The sequence below is a fragment of the Vulpes vulpes genome, chromosome 14 (genome assembly GCF_048418805.1).
Source record: "Vulpes vulpes isolate BD-2025 chromosome 14, VulVul3, whole genome shotgun sequence".
Taxonomy (NCBI): Eukaryota; Metazoa; Chordata; class Mammalia; order Carnivora; family Canidae; genus Vulpes; species Vulpes vulpes.
The window spans coordinates 26,224,257-26,246,822 of record NC_132793.1 but is presented as its reverse complement, the minus strand read 5'-3'; the positions used below and the strand labels follow the sequence as shown (position 1 = coordinate 26,246,822).

At 49.6% G+C, this 22,566-nt stretch overlaps 1 protein-coding gene across 4 annotated transcripts; it reads left to right on the top strand.

Annotated features, from left to right (window-relative positions):
- The first annotated feature begins 4,023 nt into the window (after positions 1-4,023).
- CCM2L (CCM2 like scaffold protein) lies at positions 4,024-21,519 on the top strand. Of its 4 annotated transcripts, none has more exons than XM_072736149.1 (10): positions 4,024-4,127; positions 6,235-6,402; positions 8,549-8,632; positions 8,729-8,912; positions 9,549-10,006; positions 13,223-13,358; positions 15,290-15,353; positions 18,309-18,438; positions 19,017-19,155; positions 20,323-21,519. In XM_072736149.1, exons 1-10 carry the CDS (start codon positions 4,098-4,100, stop codon positions 20,634-20,636), a joined length of 1,707 nt encoding a protein of 568 aa, XP_072592250.1. In that variant the 5' UTR covers positions 4,024-4,097; the 3' UTR covers positions 20,637-21,519. The 4 variants fall into 4 exon arrangements, with proteins under 4 accessions (XP_072592250.1, XP_072592251.1, XP_072592249.1 ...); XM_072736150.1 differs by having other exon boundaries at positions 4,029-4,127; positions 8,732-8,912; XM_072736148.1 differs by having other exon boundaries at positions 4,029-4,127; positions 6,235-6,426; positions 8,732-8,912.
- The last annotated feature ends 1,047 nt before the right edge of the window (positions 21,520-22,566 follow it).

Sequence of the window (22,566 nt, the reverse complement as noted above, 5' to 3'; positions counted from 1 at the left end):
AGGAAACAAATTCTAGTCAGTGGGATGTGAGCAGAATTTTGTACTGACAGGTCTTCTCTTTAAAGGGTGGGGTTGTATTCTCCCTGGCTGGACCATAGCTGTGTCGGAGGTGAAAACAAAATCCCAGTGTGGCATAGCAACAAGATAGGAAGCCTCTGGATCCCAGACCCAACAGTCCCAGGTCTGCTGCCCTGAACTACTCAGGTAATAAAAGAGAGAAACTTCTATTATGTTTAAGTCACTCTTGTGTCTTTGTTACAGCCCAAATATATCCTGGCTAAGACATCTGGTTCCTAGACTCCTAAGGGAAGTCTCTTGAAGCATCTGTGGGACAGGTGTTCCTTCACAATAAAAAAAAAACAAAAGAAGGGGGAAACCCTTCAGCCCCATCAATGGCTGATGGCATCAAAATCAGGATAATGGTAAATGGCATCAAGTCACTGCAGCCATCTGGCCGACTCTATTAGTTTGCTAGGGCTGCCACAACAAAATACCACAGCGTGAGGGATTTAAACAACAGAAATGTATTTCCTCACAATTCTGGGGGCTGCAAACTGAGATCAAGGTGTCAGCTGGGTTGGTTTCTTCTGAGGCCTCTCTTGTTGGGTTGTAGGTGGCTGCCTTCTGGCTCTGTCCTTATGCAGTATTTCTTCTTTGTGTGTGTACCCCTGGTGTCTCTCTGTGTGTCCGAATTTCCTCTTCTCAGGAGGACACCTGTCAGATTAGATTAGAGCCCACTCGGGATCCCTGGGTGGCTCAGCGGTTGAGTGTCTGCCTTAGGCCCAGGGCGTGATCCTGGAGTCCCGGGATCCAGTCCCACATCCAGCTCCCTGCATGGAGCCTGCTTCTCTCTCTGCTGCTTTCTCTGCCTCTCTCTGTGTCTGTCATGAATAAATAAATAAAATCTTAAAAAAATATATTAGAGCCCACCCGACAGCCTCCTTTTAACTTAATTGCCACTTTAAAGGCCAGCCTTATTTCTGAAAACAGCCACATTCTGAGGTCCTAGGTGTTAGGGTCTCAACATATAAATTTAGGGGGACATAATTCAGCCCATAGCAGTAGCACACTAGAAAATGTATGGAACTTGATGCCATTTTGGGCTCCTCGATTAACCAGCCCTGAAATCACTTCCCTTTGGACTTGTCTTGAGAGGTAATACATTTTCCTAATTGTCAAAGCCCTTTGATTGGGCAGTCTATTCTTTGTAGTCAAAAGCATCACAATCCAGACACTGTGTGTTTGCTCAAGCTGTTTCCCCTGCCTAGAGTGACCTTCCTCCCATATGTCCTTCAAGGCTTGGCTTGAATATAATGGGACTTGGTGAATGGCTCCTGATCCTGCCTTCCTCCAAATAAGTCACTTGGGCCATATCAGAGTTTTTGCGTATACGTCTTTCTCTCTAGCCAGATCAGGGTCAGCATATGCACTGTATACCTGCCGCCACATTCCCACCTCCATGGCAGGCACTGATAATCGATCCCTTTTTCAAGCTGAGAGTAGATCTAGTTTTTATAATCTATATAGAGCTCTAGGCAGCCCCTCCCAATCAACTGGAGATGGCTAAAAAAAGATGAATCCTATTTGCCACAACTATTAAGTTTTCAAGAAAAAGGACTTTGTTTTACTCATTTTTTTTGATGCACAAGCTGTTTTTTTTTTTTTTTTAAGATTTTATTTTTAAGTAATTTCCACATCTAATGTGGGGCTCAAACTCGCAATCCCAAGATCAAGAGTCACACATGCCACCAATTGAGCCAGCCAGGCACCCTAATTTTTTTTAGATTTTGCTTATTATTTATTTGAAAGAAAGAGCACCAGTGGGGGTGGGGCAGCAGGAGAAGGAGAAACAGGCTCCCTGATGAGCAGGGAGCCAGTCTCTGGGCTCAATCCCAGGACTCCGAGATCAGGACCTGAGCCCAAGGCAGACGCCTAACCAACTGAGCCACCCAGGTGCCCTGCCCCTATTTTTTTTTTTTTTTTTTTTTTAGTGTTTCAAGTTTTTATTTAAATTCTAGTTAGTTAACATATAGTGTGATATTAGTTTCAGGAGTAGAATTTAGTGATTCATCACTTAAGTATAATACCTAGGGCTGGATCCCTGGGTGGCACAGCGGTTTGGCGCCTGCCTTTGGCCCAGGGCAGGATCCTGGAGACCCGGGATCAAATCCCACGTCGGGCTCCCGGTGCATGGAGCCTGCTTCTCCCTCTGCCTATGTCTCTGCCTCTGTGTGTGTGTGTGTGTGACTATCATAAATAAAAATTAAAAAAAAAATACCTAGGGCTCATTACAACAAGTGCCCTCCTTAATACCTGTCACCCATTTAGCCCACCACCACCTACCTCCCCTCCAGCAACCCTCATTTTTTTCTCTACAGTTTAAAGTCTCTTGGGGTGCCTGGACAGCTCAGTTGGTTAAACATCTGACTCTTGATTTCAGCTCAGGTCATGATCTTGGGGTTGAGGGTTGTGGGATTGAGCCCCTCTTCTGGCTCCACACTTAGTGGGGAGTCTGCTGGGGATACTCTCCCTCTGCCCCTCTTCCCACTCATTACACTCTCTCTCTAATAAATAAATTAATAAATGTTCTTTAAAAAAGCACCTCTTATGGTTTGCCTCCCTCTCTTTTTTCTTTCCCCTATGTTCATCTCTTCTGTTTCTTAAATTCCACATATGGCAACATTTTTATGGCTGAGTAATATTCTATTGTGCATATATATGTGAATATATAGTATATACTGGGCATATATATAATATATACAGTATATATTATATGCATATATATATATACAACTTCTTTATCCTCACAAGCCAATTTTAATAATCAATGTTACCATCTTATATCTTCTGTTCCCATTTAATCTCTGCAACAGCCTTATGAGGCAAGCATCATCATTATCTTGCTTTTGACACGAGACTCTGGGGCTCTAAGAAATGAACCTGTTCAAGGTCATACACATTTGAACCTATATCCACCTGTCTCCACCTACTTCTACTGACATTTACTAAACACTTGACCTGTTTGTGGCCCTGGGGTAGGCACTGCAGGGAATGCAAAGAGAGTTTGCTATTTCTAGCAGCATTCAGAACATTTCTTGTTCTATTTGATATTCCCAGCACTTCAGTGATACTTGGAGTTAGTTCAGTAATAACAGAAGTCCCCACTACACAGATAGGGAAACTGAGGAATTCAGGAGTTGCTCAAGTTTTTAAGTGGGAGTTTCAGGGTCTGAAGCAGTCAGGAATTGGGTTACACATCCTTGGCCTCTTCCTGTCGGCCTGGCAGACTGATGGGGATCTCACTTCCTGCTGCTGGGACATGAAAGCCGGATACAGGGGAACAGGAGGGAGTGGCTCTGTGAGCTTACTCTAAACAGCCTGGACCATTTCCCCAGATGAGCACTGAGCACAGAACACCCGAAGGGAAGGAAGTGGGGAGTGAGTGGTTGGAGGCTCCAGCGACCCTCACACCAGAGGCAGTGCAAAGCCCATGAATACTGCCTTCCTTAACAGTAATGATTAATTTTTAAAATCACAACTAGCTTGGACACGGTATTCTATAGTTTAGGAAGCATTTTTCCTACCCACTCTTGCATTTATCTCTCACCACAGCAGCCAGAGAGGGAGACAATGTTTATTCCTAGTTCGTAGAGAGGAGGGGGCAACCGAGGCTTGGGAACTGCCTTGCCTTGCCAAGGTCACACAACAAGGTCAGTGGCAGAAGTAGGGTTGGAATTTGGGATTCTCAGACTCCACATAGGGGGAGAGGGGAGGCAAGAGGGCCTTCCCCAGCCTTACTCGGTTTCCAAGACTGCTCAACAGCAAGCCTTCTGGATGGAGGCTTAAGGCGTTCTCCCCACGTCGGTTGCTCAGGCTGGGCTTCCTTCCATTCTTCAGCTTCAGAGGCCCAAGCCTGCGTTCTAGCCTGCCTCCAGCCCCCCACCTCTCTGCTCGCTATCATGCACGGGCAGGCGGGGCAGGAACTCTGGGGCTGGTGGAGTTTCCGACCAGGCAGGAAAAAGAACAAAGGAACTGCGTAGGGGAGAGGGTGGAGGGGATGGCCAGGAGGGTGGCAAAAGTGGAGGCAACACTTCACCATGGAATATGAAGTCAAGAAAGGAAAAAAGGTAGGTGGGAGGTTGGGAGGGATGCAGGGTAGAGAAATGTCCCTGGAGCTGGTAAAGGGGGAAGCCAGGGGTGGGGGCTATGGGTAGTGAGTGGCAGGAGTAAAGTCTTCTTATCTGAAAAGACTGTCCTTCCCACCCTTGGGCAGTCAGACATTTGGGCTCAAGCTTCCTAACCTGTTTCCCCACTCTGAGTGGCATTTGCCATCCCTGGAATAGACAGACAAGCACCTTACAGGGGAACCCCACCAGACAAATTGCTTTGGGAGATACTCCCAACCTGCTTCCATGGCTTTCCTGGGGGCTCCTCAGACAGAGAGACAAACAGACACCCAACATACCCATTCTTTTGCTTCTTACCTCCCCAGACAGAAGGACCTCAGCCAGGGCATTTCTGTGCTATAAGGCTGCCTATCCAGGTTGAGACACCTACCTGCTCCCCTGCTGGGTTCCAGTCTAGCCTGCCCCCTCCCCATCTTTATGCCAAGACAGCTCTGCTCCTAAGGCCTCAGCCTGAAGCTCATTCCCCCCAGCCTCTAAATCCTCATGCCTCCCCACTATCAGTTTTCTAGTCTGGGTCCTTGGGCCCCTCACCTGGTTGTCTTTGTCATTCAGGAAGTCCCTCGGATTTCAAATCCCCACCCCCACCCCCATGCATTCCTATCCTCCAAGAAACCTGGGTCAGGCTGGTCTAAAGGGCTCCTGTGTGAATCATGAGGGCTCACAAGGGAGTCACAACATAGTGCTTCTTCTCTCTGGGTTCATACCTTCTCCGGATATTTACTGAGCACTTTTTTTTTCATTTATATTTATTTATTCATAAGAGACACAGAGAGAAAGACAGAGACATAGGCAGAGAGAGAAGCAGGCTCCATTCAGGGAGCCTGATGCGGAACTTGATCCTGGAACCCCAGGATCACGCCCTGGGCCGAAGGCAGGTGCTAAAGCACTGAGCCACCCGGCATCCCTACTGAGCACTTATTATGTGGATATTTACCAAGCATCATGCCTGGTACTAGGGACCATATAGTGGTGAGCAAAGTCAAACAAGGTCCCTGCACCCTCTCTGGAGCTCACAATATAGCGGGGAAGGCAACTCTTAATTTTTTAAAAAAGATTTTAAAATTTATTTGACAGAGAGAGAGCACAAGCAGGGGGAGCAGCAGAGGGAGAAGGAGAAGCAGACTCCCCGCTGAGCAGGGAGCCGATGCAGGGCTCAATCTCAGCACCAGCCCTTGCAGTCCCCCAGGGGTGTGCATGTGCACATGCCCTCTGCCTGAACACCCTTTTCTGGATCATCTGTTCTCATATCTCAGAGCTCCAGATACTCCAGCTAGGCTCCAAGACACTGCTTTTCACATCTGAACTGGGCACGTGTCAGAATCACCTGGAGTGTTTGTTAAAACCTGGATTACTGGGTCTCACCCCCTCGCTCTGATCCAGCATATCTAGGATAGAATGGTAGAATGTGCATTTCTCCTAAGTTCCCTGGTGGTGCTGCTGCAGATCCAGGGATCAGACCCACTGAGAACTGCTCTAAAGTAGTGCTCACAATTTCCGGCAAGATTTAGATTCTGTTGGGCCTCGGTGGAGCTCTGCAATTGGCTTCTTGAACCTTGCTATAGGCCCTGTTTTATGCAGGTGACTGCTGGATTCTCCTTAAACGTACTTATTAGCTGTTTCCAATTTAGGGAAAAGTACAGGGAATTGCATAACAAATCCCTGTGCCCTTACCACTCTGCCACACTGAATCTGACCATTTTTCTTATTTGCCCCAGCCTAGACCCACTCCTTCAGTCTGGGCTGGGCCTGGGCAGGCCCTCCACCCTCCCCTGGGTGTTTAGAATGGAGCTTTTAGAGCCAGACTGCACTCATGGTTCTACCACTAGTGACTGGATCAGCTAGTTCCCTCTCTGAGGCTTAGTTTCTCCATCTGTGAAATGGGGCTCACAGAGGTACCCCTTCTGCAGAGTCCATGAGAATTAAATTATGTACCATGTAAATAAGCAAAATGCTGAGTGAGGAAGTACAGAAAGTGCTGGAGAAAGTCAGCAGCTGTTATTACTGTTGTTTCTCACCCCCATCTCTCCACCATCCCACCCCCTCCCAGGGCTTCGTATCCCCCATCCGGAGGCTGGTGTTCCCCAAGGCGGGGCGCCGGGCTGCCTTTCGGACCAGTGTGAGTCGCCGGCCTCTGCACTCGATGCCCCTTTATCCTCCTGACTACCTCATCGACCCTCAGATCCTACTGTGTGACTACCTGGAGAAAGAGGTCAAGGTACATCGTGGAATGAGGGGACAGGTGGGCAGAATCTTGGGGTGAGGAGTCAAGGAGGGGTCCTCAACTCTCTTAGGGTCCCTGGCTGAGTCTGCAAATGAAGCCGACACCGACAAACAGATTAACGGGAGAAGAGTGTCACATTTTATTTTATTTTATTTTTTTAAGATTTTATTTATTTATTCCATGATAGTTACACACACAGAGAGAGAGGGGCAGAGACATAGGCAGAGGGAGAAGCAGGCTCCATGCAGGGAGCCCGACGTGGGATTCGATCCCGGGTCTCCAGGATCGCGCCCTGGGCCAAAGGCAGGCGCTAAACCGCTGCGCCACCCAGGGATCCCAAGTGTCACATTTTATTAAATGTTAACATGCCCATGAGAGCCTTCACAAGAGAATGAAGACCCATTCATTGGGTGACTAGAGCAGGAAGCTTTTATACCTTCTTTTTTTTTTTTTTAACTTTTTTTTTTGCTTTTATACCTTCTTGACAAACAATACATTTTTGAAGAACTGACAAGGCAGAGGATTTGGGCTAGGGGAGAAAAAAGGTGAAGAAATAACAAGGTTTGTTTAAACAGCCTTCTAGGTCCTAAATTCCTTGTGTCTGGTAAGAAGGAGGTCTCCCTCCAGGTATAGGGAGGGTATGTGTCTTCTTTCAGGGAAGAAGGGTAGGGGGTGAGGGAAGGTCACAGTGACCTCCCTGCTTCTACAGTTTTCTTCAATTCCATCAAGCTTAAGATATTCGACATGCCAAGGTGCCATATTTTGGGGTAATATGTTCTGGATCCCATCAGAAGAAACTCTGTACCTCTCCCTCACACCAAGCCCTGACCAGCCCTGCCTCACACAGGGGAGGCTTAGGGGAAAGAGACCTGGGTTCAAGGCCTAGCTCCTGCCTTAAGCTGTGGACCCTCAGCAAATGATCTCCAGCTGCTCAGCCTCAGTGTTCCCATCTTGAGATGGGCTCAAAACCTACCCACAGGGGAAAGCAGGTGGGAAAAGCCATACCTTCCTGTGAGATTTCACCACAGTAATGATAGCAGATCAACTTGGTAAAGGAACCCAAATCAGCAAGCCAGAGGGGACTGAGATTGTTGGAGAGTTTTACTACTGTTTCTTGAGCACCGTGAAGGAGCAATGGAGAATCCTCACTATCCAAGGAGGATTGATATGGGGGTAGGAGTGTTAGATTTGGCAAAAGTAGGCTGCCTGGTTAAATGTGAATTTCATTTATTTATTTTTTAAAGATTTTACTTATTTATTCATGAGAGACACACAGAGAGAGGCAGAGATATAAGAAGAGAGAGAAGCAGGCTCTCCGCAAGGAGCCCAATGTGGGACTCCATCCTGGAGTCCCAGGATCATGCCTTGAGCCAAAGCCAGATGCTCAACCGCTGAGCCACCCAGGAATCCCTAATGTAAATTTCAGATAAGCAATGAGTATTTGTTGAGTATTAATATGTCCCAGATATCGCATGGGGCTAAAAGCACTTGTAAAAAAATTGAAAAAGTAGGACGCCTGACTGGCTCAGAGTGGTTGAGCGTCTGCCTTTGGCTCAGAGTGTGAACCTGGAGTTCTGGGATCGAGTCCTGCATTGGGCTCTTGCAAGGAGCCTGCTTCTCCCTCTGCCTGTATCTCTGCCTCTCTATGTCTCTCATGAATAAATAAATCAATCTTTTTTAAAAATTGAAAAAGTATTCACTGTTTACATGAAATTCAATTTTAACTGACATCTTGTATTTTACCTGGCAACTATATATGGAGGGTAAAGCTAACCAATAACTCCATTTAAAAATTGGGGACTGAAATTCCATAGAGAATAAAAGAAGAAAAACGTTTGGTAGAAGAACAAACCTGAAAATTTTAAAAAGTTAATTTCTTACACTGAAGAACATTAAACTTTGTGATAACATTACGTTATAACTAAGAATGAATGAAGAATTATTATAATGATTTGGGGCATCATTATTTTGGGTCTGGCTTCTGTGACCACCTTAACAGTTATTATCAGGTTATTATTAATTCAGAGATTTCTATTTCAGTCTATAGACACTGGGTCAGTGAGGAGTTCTGGGTTATCCAAAGCTTCAAGGTGACCTCTCTGTGCCCTTCTCCCATCTCCACCCCCCATTTCCTATGCAGTTCCTGGGCCACCTCACCTGGGTTACCTCCTCACTGAACCCCTCCAGCCGCGACGAGCTCCTGCAGCTGCTGGACACGGCCAGGGTGAGGTCCTGGGGAGGGTCAGGGCTGGGTCTTGGCCCCTTCTTCCTCTCCCACCTGAGCCCCTGGGGGACCCAAGAGATCCGCCCCGCCCCGCAGCAGTTGAAGGAGCTGCCGCTGAAGACCACGGCGGAGCAGGACAGTATCCTGAGCCTGTCGGCCCGCTGCCTGCTGCTCACTTGGCGCGACAACGAGGAGCTAATCCTGCGCATCCCCACGCATGAGATCGCCGCCGCCTCCTACCTGCAGGACGACGCGCTGCACCTGCTGGTGCTTAAGACCGGTACAGGGGGCTGGGCCCGGCAGGGGCAGGGCCGGGAGGTGAACCGGGAGAGAAAGGGCCCAGCGTCTAGTTTTGGGAAAGGCGTGACTTGGGGCGGGGAGGAGGCGGGTGGCTGAGCATGGATGGTGTGTGATGGAAAAGGCCTGAGCGCACGGCCACCCTGAGACTAAGGGCAGGCCATGGCCATACGCGAGAAGACGTGGCCCAGGGCTAAGGTTGAAGTCGAAGGGTGGATGGCCTGGCCCACCAGCCTGGGGCCAGGTGGCGGAGCTGGGAAGGCTGGAGAAGCCCAAATTCTGGGGCCTGAAGTTAAAGGGCGAGGTGAAGCAGAGCGAGACCTCGGCGGTCTGAGAGCTCGGGCGAGGGGCGGAGTCTCCCTGGGGGCGGAGCCTGAACTGGGGGCGTGGCCACACGGCGGGGGGCGGAGCTCCCTCCTGGGGTAGTGGCGGGACGGGTCAGACCCCGAGCGAGACTAGGGTGGAGCGTCGAGCCGAGGCCCGGGGCGAGCCCCAAAAGTAAGGGCACCCCGGGGGGCGGGTGTGGCCTCCAGCCTTGAAGGCAGAGGTGGGGCGAGGCGCGGATGGCCCCCGGCTGGTGTCGGGAGGGGGCTCCTGACCGCCATCCCGCCTCTCCTAGGTCTGGGCGTGGACCCGGTGCCAGCCGGCGTAGACGCCAGCCCCGGCGGCGCTGGGCGCGACCCGGGCCCGCCGGGCGCGGCGCCCGAGAAGCGGCGGGGGGGCACCACGGAGCGGCGCCACACCATCTGCAGCCTGGACTGGCGGATGGCGTGGGGCGGGGGCGCGGGCGCGGAGGCCCGGGCCGGGGGCGGCGGCGGCGGCAGCCTGGAGCGCCAGCGCGCCGGGGCGCGGGCGTCGGGCAGCTGGGAGCGGCGGCAGACGTTCAGCGGCAGCTGGGAGCGGCGGCACGCGGGCGGCGGCGGCGGCGCGGGCAAGCCGGGTGGCAGCTGGGAGCGGAGGCAGGCGGGCGGCGGCGGCAGCTGGGAGCGGCGCCACCCGGGCTCCAACCCGCTGGACCCGCGGGACCCCAGCCCCGACGCCTATTGCAACCTTGTCATCCTGGCTGTGGCCAACAGGGTGAGCCCGCGGGCGCCGGGAGCCCCTGCGCCCTGCCTCCCCCGCGCGTCGGGGGTTGGAGGGCGCGCGCCCCGCCCCGCCCGGTTCCGGGGGTCTACCCTGGCCCCTGGGGCCCTATCGAGGACTTCAGGTACTACCTGTGTGCCCACGACGCCAAAGGGCTTCTGATCTCCAGCCTGGACGCCTCCCCCTTGTCGTTCCAATGATGAAAACTCAAAATAACCCAAACAGACTTGATCTAACCCCTCCTCCAGCCCTGCTCCTTCTCCCACGGCGTAGATGTGGACCCTACCCCAGTAACAACCGCGAGGATACTAATTACCAGCACGAAGGGAATGCGGCCATGCCAGACCAGGAACCAGCATTAACACATTTCATTCTGTCACCAACCCCTAGAGGCAAACATTACAACCATCTCCATTCTGTAGAGGAGGAAACTCATACCCAGAGGCTAGGTAACTTGTGGAAGGTCACACAGGAAGCAGGTGGCGGTTTCAACACTGGGACCCAGAAAGTTCAGAGCCTGTGCTTTTGTTAACTATGGCAGTCATCCAAGGCAGAAGTCTTCCATTCTTGCCTTCCCTCCCCTCCCCCCATTCTCCATATTCCCCCTTGCTTTTATTCTTTTTTTTTTTTCCCCTTGCTTTTATTCTTTTGACCATCTTTACTGAGCATCTTTATTGTCCTAGATATTGGGCTAGGTGCTATGGATGCAGAGATGGACAACACCTATTTGGTGCCCTCTCTTAGGGAGCTCACAATCTATCAGACACTCTCAAGTCCTGAGCTATCTAAACTTTGCCTCTGGCCCTGGGTCCCCCATCCCCCCCCCCCATATATATCGCAGTGAACAAAACCATCTCCTGGCATCTGAAACTCTGAGAACTCACCAAATTTTATCTCTCAGCAAATCTCCAGACACATTTCTCCAATCAGCCTCTCCATTCGGTGGGCTAATGACCATCTCAAACCTAACACACCCAAAGCTATGCACCCAATCTTCTCCCTCAAACCTGCTCCTCTCTTGGTTTCCCTGTCTTAATTAATGGCAACTCTGTCCTTCCCTCACTCAGACTAAAACCTCCCAGTGATTTGTGGCCCCTCTCGATCTCACATAACACATATCCATTCTCTCAGCAAGCCCTGTTGGCCTTATTTTTAAAATATATTCCAAACCTATCTACTTCTCCCCACCCTCCACTGTTCCCACCCAGGCCCATGCCCCAACTTCTATCATCCACATCATTCATCTAGATCATGGATTTGGCTCTTCCTTATAATCTGTTCTCCCCAGTCAGAGCAGCCCTGCTAACACATAAGTCACATCATATCACTGCTCAAAATCTTGCCATGGCTCCCTATTTCACTGGAATAGGAGCTAATGTACTTATAACTGCTGATAAGGCCACCCACCTTCTAATGGTGGCTGAAGCCTCATTCCTCTCTGTTCTCATCTCTTTCTACATGCCCCTTTATGCACTCCACTCCAGCCAGACTGGTTTCCTTGTAAAGTGCAAGAGATCTGTGCATTTTGGATGGTTCACTATGGTATGTTCAACACCTAAAACAGTGCCTGTCACATGATAAATATTGAATGAGTGGATGAAGTGATGCAAAGTATATTATTAGACCTTGTGTTGGAGACCAAGAAGAAAACAGATTGTAGTGATAATGAGGAAGGAGATCCATTTTCCATAGAGAAAGTGATTTTGTGCCTTTTACACTGAAATGTGAAGGGGAGGAAGGAGTCTGCAAGGTGAAGAGCCAGGAAAATGAATTCCTGGCAGAGGGAACAGTGTGCCCAGTTATCTTACTAGGACTGTGAGGGCTTTAGGGTACAGACCTCATCTAATTCACCCTTAAGACCCCGGAATCTGGCCCAGTGCCTAAAATAGGACTAAATGAGAATTTGCAAAATGAGTAAATAAATGAAGAGTTGCTTTTCAGGAGTATTGGATTCTCTGACCTCCTATCAAAGGCATTGTGGTCCTGAGCAGGGTACAGGAATTAGAGTCAAAAAACCTGAGTGCTAGTAGTAACCAATAATAAGCACCTGTTGTGTGAGCTGGGTGACTGACTTAGTCACTCTAAGCTTCAGTGCCTTCAACTGTAAAATAAGGATACTCTCTTCCCTGTTTGTTTTGTAGGGTTATTGTAAGGATCAATCTTGCCTCTCCAGGGTTACATTTTAATTTATATTCCCGGCTTTTTAGAGGAACAAAATAGGAAATGGTACCATGAAGATGGTCTCATCAGTTATTGTCTTTCTGGGTTTCTTCCTTAAAGTCATAAAGAGGTAAATTAGAAAGACAAATTCCTCTTCAAATTTGTAGTCTTGAAAAACTTTCACCCAAGAATTGAAATTCATGCCTTCTATCAGAAACTAAAGTTTAGGGCAGCCCCGGTGGTGCAGCGGTTTAGTGCCACGTGCAGCCCAGGGTGTGATCCTGGAGACCCGGGATCGAGTCCCACGTCAGGCTCCCTGCATGGAGCCTGCTTCTTCCCTCTGCCTGTGTCTCTGCCCCTCTCTCTCTCTGTGTGTCTCTCATGAATAAATAAGTAAAATCTTAAAAAAAAAAGAAACTAAAGTTTAGATATTCATCCTACTTCCATTTTTGCCCTGGGTGCCAGGAAGTTCATATCTAAATATGGCATCCAGTAGTAGTAACTGTTGAACCTAAAATTTTCATACGTGTAATTCTTTCTCCTTTTGGTAGGTATCAGGAGTCCTGGGTTCTAGTCCTAATAACTTCACCTCTCTAAGCCTCAACTTCCTATGGTAAATTTAACTAAACTAGGGCTTATTTTACTTTATTTTATTTTTTAAAGTAGGCTCCATGCCCAGTGTGGAGCCCAACATGGGGCTTGAACTCACAACCAAGAGATAGAAACCTGAGCTGAGATCAAGAGTTGGGTGTTTAACCAAGTGAGCCACCCAGGTGCCCCTAGGGCTTATTTTAGATAAACTTTAGGAGGTCCTATGAATCTCCCAGAAATATGGGGTGCATTTTTCAGAGCAGAAGACTTAGCATTGCTGCTGGGCTCTTTAAAGGAGCCCAAGACCCAGAAGGTGAATGGGGAATGCCCTCCAAGTCGATTTAAAGGTGTCCATAGGCACGTGTGCAGCCCCGCAAGCCTCCTCACACTGTTTAAGGGAGCAGGGGTGTCCTGGGTACTGGAGAGGCCCAGAGTGCTCTGTCTTCCTCCCTGTGCCAGGATGCTGCCGAGGAGTCCTGTGCCCTCATCTGTCAGGTCTTCCAGATCATCTACGGGGACCAGAGCATTGAGTGCGTAGACCGAGCCGGCTACCACTACACATCCACACCTGAGCGGCCGTGGCTCTGCAGCCGCAGTGAGTACTGGAACTCCTGGCCGCCCCTCCTGTGAACCATCCCAAAAGGCCAGGGGTGGAGGGCCTGCCCCAGGACTCAGGGCCAATGAATCTTTAGGGGTCCTGATCTCTACAACAATTACAGTACCCCACCCCTCGCCCTTATGTGGTTAAAATAAAATGTCAGTTTTCATGAAGACCTCAAACTTAGCTTCCGGGCAGCGCGGGTGGCTCAGCGGTTTAGCGCCGCCTTTGGCCCAAGGTGTGGCCCTGGAGACCCGGGATGGAGTCCCACATCGGGCTCCCTGCATGGAGCCTGCTTCTCCCTCTGCCTGTGTCTATGCCTCTCTCTGTGTGTCTCTCATGAATAAATAAAATCTTAAAAACAACAACAACAACAACAACAAAAACTTAGCTTCCTCACAGATGTTCTGGTTGCCAGATTCAGAATGAGCCCCTCAAAGCTGAACTCTTCTCCTTTCTTTCATTTTTGATGTCCTTGTTTTGCAGAAATCCAGGCACATGCATTGTGTGTTTACTGAGCTGTCTTGCTCCACTAGGAATCTAGGTCAAAGCAAACATATCCAGGCCCACTCTTGAATGCAATCAAGGGCTAGAATGAGAAAGAAACTAATAGAGGCATTTATTGAGCAACAACTATGTGCCAAGCACAGTCTTATTCAATGTGCCCAACTCTTATTTAATCCTCATAGCAACCTGGTTGGTACTATTTGCCACTATATCCCCCATGCCTAGCACAGGACCAGGGACATCACAGATGCTCAAGAAGTATTGTTTGAATAGATAAAAGAACTCTCTGAAGCCTTATGATTCCAATTTTACAGATGAGGACGTTAAGGCTCAGAGTAGTCAATAAATTGCTCAAGGTCACCCAGCTGGCAAGTGGCAGAATTAGGATTCAAACCCAAGTGTGTCTGATTTCTAAAGCTTCTAAAGCTTTCAGCCTAACTCCCAGGCTGCCTTTGAGGCCACTAAGTGGATTTCCTCAGCCACAGCCCCCTCAGAGCAACCCCTGTCTGCATAGCTCCAGCAACAGAACTCTTTCCTTCCAGAGGCACTCCCATTCATGTGGGACCTGGGGTTTTTGGAAAGTTGAGACAGTTCATCAACTCTCACAGGACACTGGGTAAATAAATGCAATGAGTCAACAAATATATCAACAAATGCATTCTATTGAACAAATATTCACTGAGCACCTACCATCACCAGGATATACTGGTGAGCAAAACGAGACATGGCCCTGCTCTCATAAGGCTTGCATTGTTGAGGTAAGCCCACAGCAATTAAATAGCTATACAAATAAACTGTAGTCTCACGTTGTACTCTGAGAACACAGACTGAGGAACCAGCCTCACCTGGGAAGTCAGGGGGGTGTCCGAAGGAAGTGACAACACGAAAGACAAGATCAGAAGGGTAAGGCCAGAGATGTTAACAGGGCTGGGTCCAGAGCAAGTTCTCTGTAAATGGTGCTTCCATTCTCTCAAGATTTGGGGTTCTTCCCCTCAAAGTTCCTTTTTCCTTCTTGCCTCAAACACAGTTTTCAAAACATTACCTCACCTGTTCCCTCACCTGCTATCCCCAAAACTCTCACAAGGCAGGCAGGAAAGTGGTATTGTCCCAACCTTGGGGAAGTTGAGGGCAAGGAGAGAAGAGGTGAGTTGCCCAAGGTTGGCTGTGTATTGGTGGTGGAGGTAGGATTCATGGTCCAGATCTTCCAGTGGCTGCCTAATTTCACTCAGGGTAAAAGCTAACATTCTGACAATTGCTTACAAGGCCAGATATCCAACAAGGACATCCCTTGTCCTTACAAGGCCAATTGCTCCAACCATCATCCCAACCACAGGGCTGGGCTGAGGTTGAGGTCTCGGGGAGCTGGGGATGTCGGTCCCTGGCCCACTGTCTCTAACCGCCCCTCTGTCTGTTGACCCCAGGTGAGAGCTGCCGCACGGATGGGACTTACGCCTATGATGCCGACTTCAGCTGCTGCAGCTCCTTGTGGGTACCACCCTGCACACCCCCCTCACCCTTGCATAAACAGGGGCTCTCTTCTGGGCATTCTTGAGCTCCCTATGGGCAAGAGAGAGTGGGAGTAAATGACCCCGCCTCAATTTTTGCAGATGCTCAGCCCAAGAGGGGTAGGTAAACTGACTCCTCCAGGCTTCAGTGAGTTCAGAGGATCCAGACCCAGACACCCTGAGAGGCCCAGGGGATGGACAGAACCCAGAACTGGCTCCATATAGGCCTGCAGTTCTTTGCCCGTCATCCAGACATACTGGCCTACAGAGTCCAAATCACAACTGATGCCAAAAAATAATTTTGGTTTACTTTGGTTTTAATTCCATGTAATAGAAAACCCTAAAAAAGATAAAGCTTTAAATAAGATAGAGCTTTCCCCCTGGTCTTCTGTATAAAATAGACCAGGAGTTTATGGTTGTATGCTCAGCAACGGTCCAGACTTTTCTTCTCCCGCCTCCTCAGCACTTGCTCCCATCCTCAAAGTCACCTCATGGGCCAAGATGATGGTCATAGCGCCAGTTATTGCACTGGGCCAGGGGCCTCTGTAAAGAGCTTTGCTGTGATTCCCACCCTATACCTGACAACTTCTGTTTATGTCTCATTGGCCAGAACTTGGTCACGTGGCCACCACTACTGCCAGCAAGGCTAGAAAATGTGGGATTAACAAACAAACTCACCTGGGAACATTGTCCAGGGCTGCATTTGGTATGACCAACCCCACCCCCTATCCTCAGCATTGAGGGGGTTCCCAGGACATGGGAATTTTAGTACTAACATCAGGAAAGTCCCAGGCAAACTAGGACAAGGTGGTCATGCTAGTTCTGTAACTAAGGCCTTTGGCTTGACAGGTAGCAGTCTCTGCCAGTAACATATGCCCAATTTTTTTTTCCTCTCCGGTGGCAATATATTTGCCTTCTTAATACTGTGTGCTCTTGGGCCAGTCCTTAAACAACCTGACATCTGCTGGAGAGATGACAATCATGATAATGACTAATATTTGAGTTTGCTGTGTGCCTAGTGCTGTTCCATAAAGTGCTTCATTTTTTATTTTATTTTTATCCTTATTTTTTTAGTACTTCATTTTTTAAAAAACAAACTCTACCCCCAACGTGGAGCTTGAACTCATGACCCCAAGATCAAGAGTTACATGCTCTACCAACTGAACCAGCCAGGTACCCCCAAGCGCTTCATTTTTTAAAAAAATCAACATAGCAACATTACAGTGGCTATTGTTTATTTATTGTTTATAGTCCACGGCTCTAAGTGCTGTACAAATAGACTCCTCTAATTCTTATGAAGTCAATTTTTGTCATCCCATTTTACAGATGGAGAAAGTGAGGAATAGAGAAGCTAAGCAGCTTGCCCAGGGTCAAGTAGCTAGTAAGTTGTAGGTCTGAGATTTGAATGTGAGCAGGCTAGCTCCAGGGCCACATCCTCTAAGCATTATGCTACACTGCTTTTCTGTAGATAATAACCCCAATGAACCATCCAAGATGGTTCTGGAACAATTTAGAAACGAGGAGGCAGGTTGCCTTTTTTTTTTTTTTAGGTAACTTTTTTAGAGAGCAGGGGGAGGGGCAGAGGGAGAGAGAATTTTTTTTTTAAGATTTTATTTATTTATTCATGAGAGACAGAGAGAGAGAGAGAGAGAGAGAGAGACAGGCAGAGGGAGAAGCGGGCTCCACGCAGGGAACCCGATGCAGGACTCAATCCTGGGACTCCAGGGTCACACCCTGGGCCAAAGGCAGGCACTAAACAACTGAGCCACCCAGGGATCCTGAGAATTTTTTTTTTAAAGATATTTTGTTTATTCATTTTGAGAGAGAGACTGTGCGGGAGCAGGCGGGTGGCAGAGGGAAAGAGAGAATCCCAAGCAGGATCCACACTGAGCTTGGAGCCCAATGCAGGGTTCAATCCCACGACTGTGAACTCATGACCTGAGCTGAAATCAAGAGTCAGGCACTTTACTGACTGAACCACCTAGGTGTCCCAGGTTGACTTTATTAGGTAAGATTTATGGAGAATGTAGCATATGCCAGAGACCGTGCTGTGTGCTAGGGTTACAGTGGGGAACAAGACAAGTTACAGAGCAGATACTTAACAGATGAAGAAACTAAAGTCCCTGATCTTGCATGGTTTATGGTGCAAACACAGTTACAGTGTCTAGCACAGGAGACAATGAAATCATTATTGAATAGAAATAAGCATTAGTGATAAGCACAAAAGAAAATAAGCCCCTGAGGGTACTGGGAGAGAGGCCATGGGGAGCCTTCCTCGTCTGGGGAGTCAGGAGGGTCTCTCTGAGCTGATGACAGTTGAACTGAGACCCAGAGGAGGAAAAGGGAAGAGTGCCCCAGGCAGAAGGGCAGACAGTACAAGGGTTCTGAAGTAGGAAATCTTGGTGCATTTGAGAAGCAGCCAGGTGGCCACCATGGACATTGATGGGGCAATCTGGAAAGCCTTGCATGTCATGGCCAGACTTATGGGTTTGTGACCACATTTGACAGAGGATCTAACCCAGTCATGGGGATAGGGGGTCAGGGAAAATTTTGCCGAGAAGGTGATACTTAAGCTTCAATGATGAGTAAGAGTAAGTTGAGCAAAAGATAGGGGGAGAAAAAAAAAAAGATAGGGGGAGAGAAGCATTCCAGATATAGGGAACAGCATGTGCAAAGGCCCAGAGCTAAAGAGGTACTTGGAGTATTAAAGAGGGAGAGAGAAGGCAGAGTGGCCTGGGTATACAGAGCAAGGGTGAGGTGAGGCATCAGAGGCAGCCAAGGCCAGATAATGTGGGGCCTTGGAGGCCAAAATGGAATCTAGATTGAGGCCTCAGGCCCAGAGCATTGGTAGCTGTGCTTTCCCACCTCCACCTGCTGCAGGGAAAGGAGCTGGAGGGAGATGAGTGAGGGCCCCCCTCTCTGCCTGTCTCTGCAGCAATGGCTCCCAGGATACATTTGAAGCGTGTTATAGTGGCACGTCCACGCCCTCTTTCCATGGCTCCCACTGCAGCGGCAGTGACCACAGCGGCCTGGGCCTCGAGCAGCTGCAGGATTACATGGTCACGGTGAGCTGGGGCAGGCAATGTGAACAGCACGAGCAAAGGCCTGGGGGCTGGAGAAAGCATGGGGAGTAGTCCAGGAATCATGAGTAACCCTGGACATAACTGAAGCAGATGTTGAAGATCAGGGCAGGACATGAGATTAGGAAAGTAAACTGAGGCCAGCTTGTGAAAGCCTTAGTTAATGTCAGCTAGCATTAATTGAGTGTTTGCTGTATACCAGGCACTGTTCTATGCACTTTTTATGCGTTTATTTTAATACTTTCAATGACCAAAGTGGGAGGTGCCACTATTATCCTCACCATATATAAGAAAAGCAAGGGTCAAGGAGGTTATCACCCACCCAAGACCACAGAACTCATCAGCCAAGGGGTCAGGATTTGAACTCAGGCAGTTTGAGTCTACATCCCATGCTTAGATGCAGCCCAGAGGGTCTGGCCATCCCCTCCCAACCGCCATAGTCCATGGGAGGATTTCCAAGGAGGTCTTGGCCAAATATACCCTTACAGAGGGCTCTGGGTCTTTTAGGCAAAGGTTGGGTGGGGGTTGCTCCCTAGGACTGATCTTGAATGCTGTTCCTGTAGTTGCGGAGTAAACTGGGGCCCCCTGAGATCCAGCAGTTTGCGGTGCTGCTGCGGGAGTACCGGCTGGGGCTGCCCATCCAGGACTACTGTGCAGGCCTGCTGAAGCTCTATGGAGACCGGCGCAAGTTCCTCCTCCTTGGTGAGCCCCCTCCCATGTCCCCCAAGGTTAGCCAAGGCCCCTACATGGCCCATGATGCTCCCAATCAGAAATCAGGCTAGAGGTATTCACTCCTCTTCTTCAGCTTCCCATAAAACCAAGATGGTGAAATCCATGGTGCATTTGAGGAGAAAGGTGCAGAGCAGAGAAGGGAATTGCTTGCAGTCACAGCGCATATGTAGAGAGCAGTAGTATAACCATCAGCTTCACAGCAAAGCTGGGTGAGGGAATGATTCTCCCCATTTACTTCAGGGGGCAGCTGAGGCTCACAGAGACTAAGGAATTTGTCTGAGGTCACACAGCTGGCAAGGAAGGCTCATAATGACACTAGAGAACGATAATACTAATAGGCTCACAGGTATTTTGCAGTTACCCTGTGTCAAGCATCATCTCATTGAATGCTTCAGTTCTGGAAAGTAGAACCATATTGCCCCCACATTGCAGATGAGGAAGCTGAGGCTCCGCATATTGCAGATGAGGAAGCTGAGGCTCAGAGAAGCAAAGTAAAGTACTGAAGTTGCAGTCACATAGCGCGTGAGCAGAGGTGGAAGCAAAACCCGCTGACTTGTATGGGACACTCAGTGTGTGCTAAGCACCTCCTCACATCCCTACCAGGAGAACAGGTGCCATGATCTCAGTTTTAGAGGCAAGGTCAAGTCAGGCTCAGAGTAGCTTTTTTTTTTTTTTAAGATTTTATTTATTTATTCATGAGAACACACAGAGAGAGGAGAGAGAGAGGAGAGGGAGAGAGAGAGAGAGAGGCAGAGACACAGGCAGAGGGAGAAGCAGGCCCGCCGTGGGACTCGATCCCGGGTCTCCAGGATCACGCCCCCGGCCGTAGGCAGCGCTAAACCGCTGAGCCACCGGGGCTGCCCCAGAGTAGCTATTTAAATGAGGATCACACAACTAACAAATGGAAAGGTAATCGTTGCAATAACAACACCAACGAGCTAACACATAGTGAGCGTTTATTCTGTGCCAAGCATTAGGTCAGTATTCTCTGGCGCAGAGTCAGGAAATTTGTGCAAGGCCACACAGCCAGCCAGCGGCGGGGTGGAGATTTGAACTCAGATCTCCGGAGGAGGTGATTCCAACGTGGGAGGGGGAGGGCTGAGCCCTGAGGAGCCCCCCCACCCCTCGGCCCCGCAGGGATGCGGCCCTTCATCCCGGACCAGGACATCGGCTACTTCGAGGGCTTCCTGGAGGGCGTGGGCATCCGAGAGGGCGGCATCCTCACCGACAGCTTCGGCCGCATCAAGCGCAGCATGAGCTCCACCTCGGCGTCGGCCGTGCGCAGCTACGACGGCGCGGCCCAGCGGCCGGAGGCGCAGAGCTTCCACCGGCTGCTGGCCGACATCACGCACGACATCGAGGCGCTGGCCCCCGACGACGACGAAAGCACGGACGAGGAGGCCCGGGACTGCCCGGGCGGGGGCGACGCGGCTGAAGACAACTACCTGTAGCCGCAGCCCTTGCGGGCAGCAGGGACGCACCTGCATCTCCCTGGCTCCTGCCCGCGGGACCCTGGGCCCCGGGTCCCCCTCGCACTGGACGCGGACGCAGGCCTCCACTCCCCGGGGCGCGGGGGTCCATGTCCTGGGGGCTCCAGGCCCTGCAACAACGAGAATGTGCTGCAGGGGCGGGACCCTAAAGTGGCGGGCAGTCCCTGAGGCTCAGGCCCCTCTGCCAGACTTCAGCGGGCAGCCCCCTACTTTGTCTGACCGCCTCGGGTGCCGCCCCAGGTCAACCCGTCTTTCCTGCGAGTGCCGCCCCTTTCTGGAGGCCAAGGGAGGGATGAGGGGTGGGTGCTTCACCTGCTGGCCGACTGAGAAAAGAATTGCCAGAGCCCACAGATGGCTGCTTCTCCTATTTTACAGTTTGAGAAACTGAGGGTTCCAAGAAGAGAAAGGAACTTGAGGGAAGCTCCTATTTCTCCTTGGAGATTACCTCAAACTAACCATACTAAATAGCATAGAGGGTCTTTTTCAGACTCCAAACAGCAGGGTCGCCCCTCCCCTGATGGCAAGAAGTGGATCATCAATCTGAAATAGAGGTTTTTATCTACTGGCAGTTGAGTCAGAAGTAGGTGATGTGACCCCAGTCCTGGCCCTAAGGCTCTGAACGAGTTGCTTGTTCAGATCTTGGATTTGGGGCCACACAGATCTAGGGCTCCTGCCTGGTTCGTGTTCTCACCTCTTGGTGACATCCATTCCCTAATCTGTGGGATGAGGTGGGCCCCACCCCCCCACCACAGAGTGGTTCTGGGGATTAGCAAAAGTCCAGACCTTAGTGCTGGGTCTAGCACATGATAGACACCCAATAAATGCCGTTCACTTCCACATCTAACGCTTTCGGACTTGATCTCCCTGTCTTGCTTGGTATAGTGGGGTGAGAACTGAGTTAGGGGTGGGCTATAAGGAGACTTGGGGAAGCTAATGAAGAGGAAATAGAACTTGTTTCTCACAGCTCTATTACACCCTGGCTCTCAGCTCAAGGCCCAAATGAAAAGTACCCAAGACTACAGGCTCCCACCATGGGAGTCCAGGGTAGTTAAAAGGAACCCGATGGTTGGAGAGGTAGAGAAGTCAGCGGAAAGGCAGCATTCAACACAGCCTCAGTAAAGGCTTGGACGCTAAAAGGAACGAACCCTTAAAGGAGGCCAGAGCCTCACACAGAACTGCTAAATTCATGTATGAAACTTTACAGAGCCTTCCATGGCCAGACACATGACACTTACCAGAGGGTAGGTATAATTATTACCAATTTTAAAGCAATATTAGTATTAGGGCTACATGTCCAGAGTTCCACGATTTATACTCAGTTTGTAGTAAATGGCCATCCCATCATACTTAGTACTTCAAGGCCCCCTAATGTTTTATTTTGCTTTATTTCCCCCCTCTAGCCACACATTCCCCACACTCCTTCCCCTCCCCACTGTGCACACCCACCCTATGTGTTGATATATGTCCTTGAACATAAAATACACAATGCTTTGTGGGTGTATTTACACTACATGAATGGTGTTATGTAAAGATCTCATCCTGTTGCTTTCTTTTTTCACCCATCATATGATTTTTTTTTCCATCATATGATTTTTAAGACAAACCCATGCTGCTGTGGGAAAATCTAGCTTATTGCATCAAATTGCCACAAAGCATTCCAAGCTAAGCTTCCATGGTTTTATTTATCCACTCCCAACACCCAGTGTGGACATCCAGGTGGCTTCCAACTCCCTTTCACCACAAACAACACTGTGATCATCTTTGTACATGACCCTATGGGGCCTATGTGAAAACTTCTTCGGACCCTATACCAAAGAGTGTAATCAGTAGATCACCGGACATATATGTTTTAAATGTCACTAAATTCTACTAGTGGCATGTGAAAGATGAT

Excerpts from the sequence above, each read along its gene's own strand:
- CCM2L (XM_072736147.1), top strand. The coding sequence starts at position 4,098 with ATGGAATATGAAGTCAAGAAAGGAAAAAAG. Across the intron at positions 10,007-13,222 it reads TCCTGGCTGTGGCCAACAGG|GATGCTGCCGAGGAGTCCTG; the intron begins GTGAGCCCGCGG and ends TCCCTGTGCCAG. Across the intron at positions 15,354-18,308 it reads TTCAGCTGCTGCAGCTCCTT|CAATGGCTCCCAGGATACAT; the intron begins GTGGGTACCACC and ends CTGTCTCTGCAG.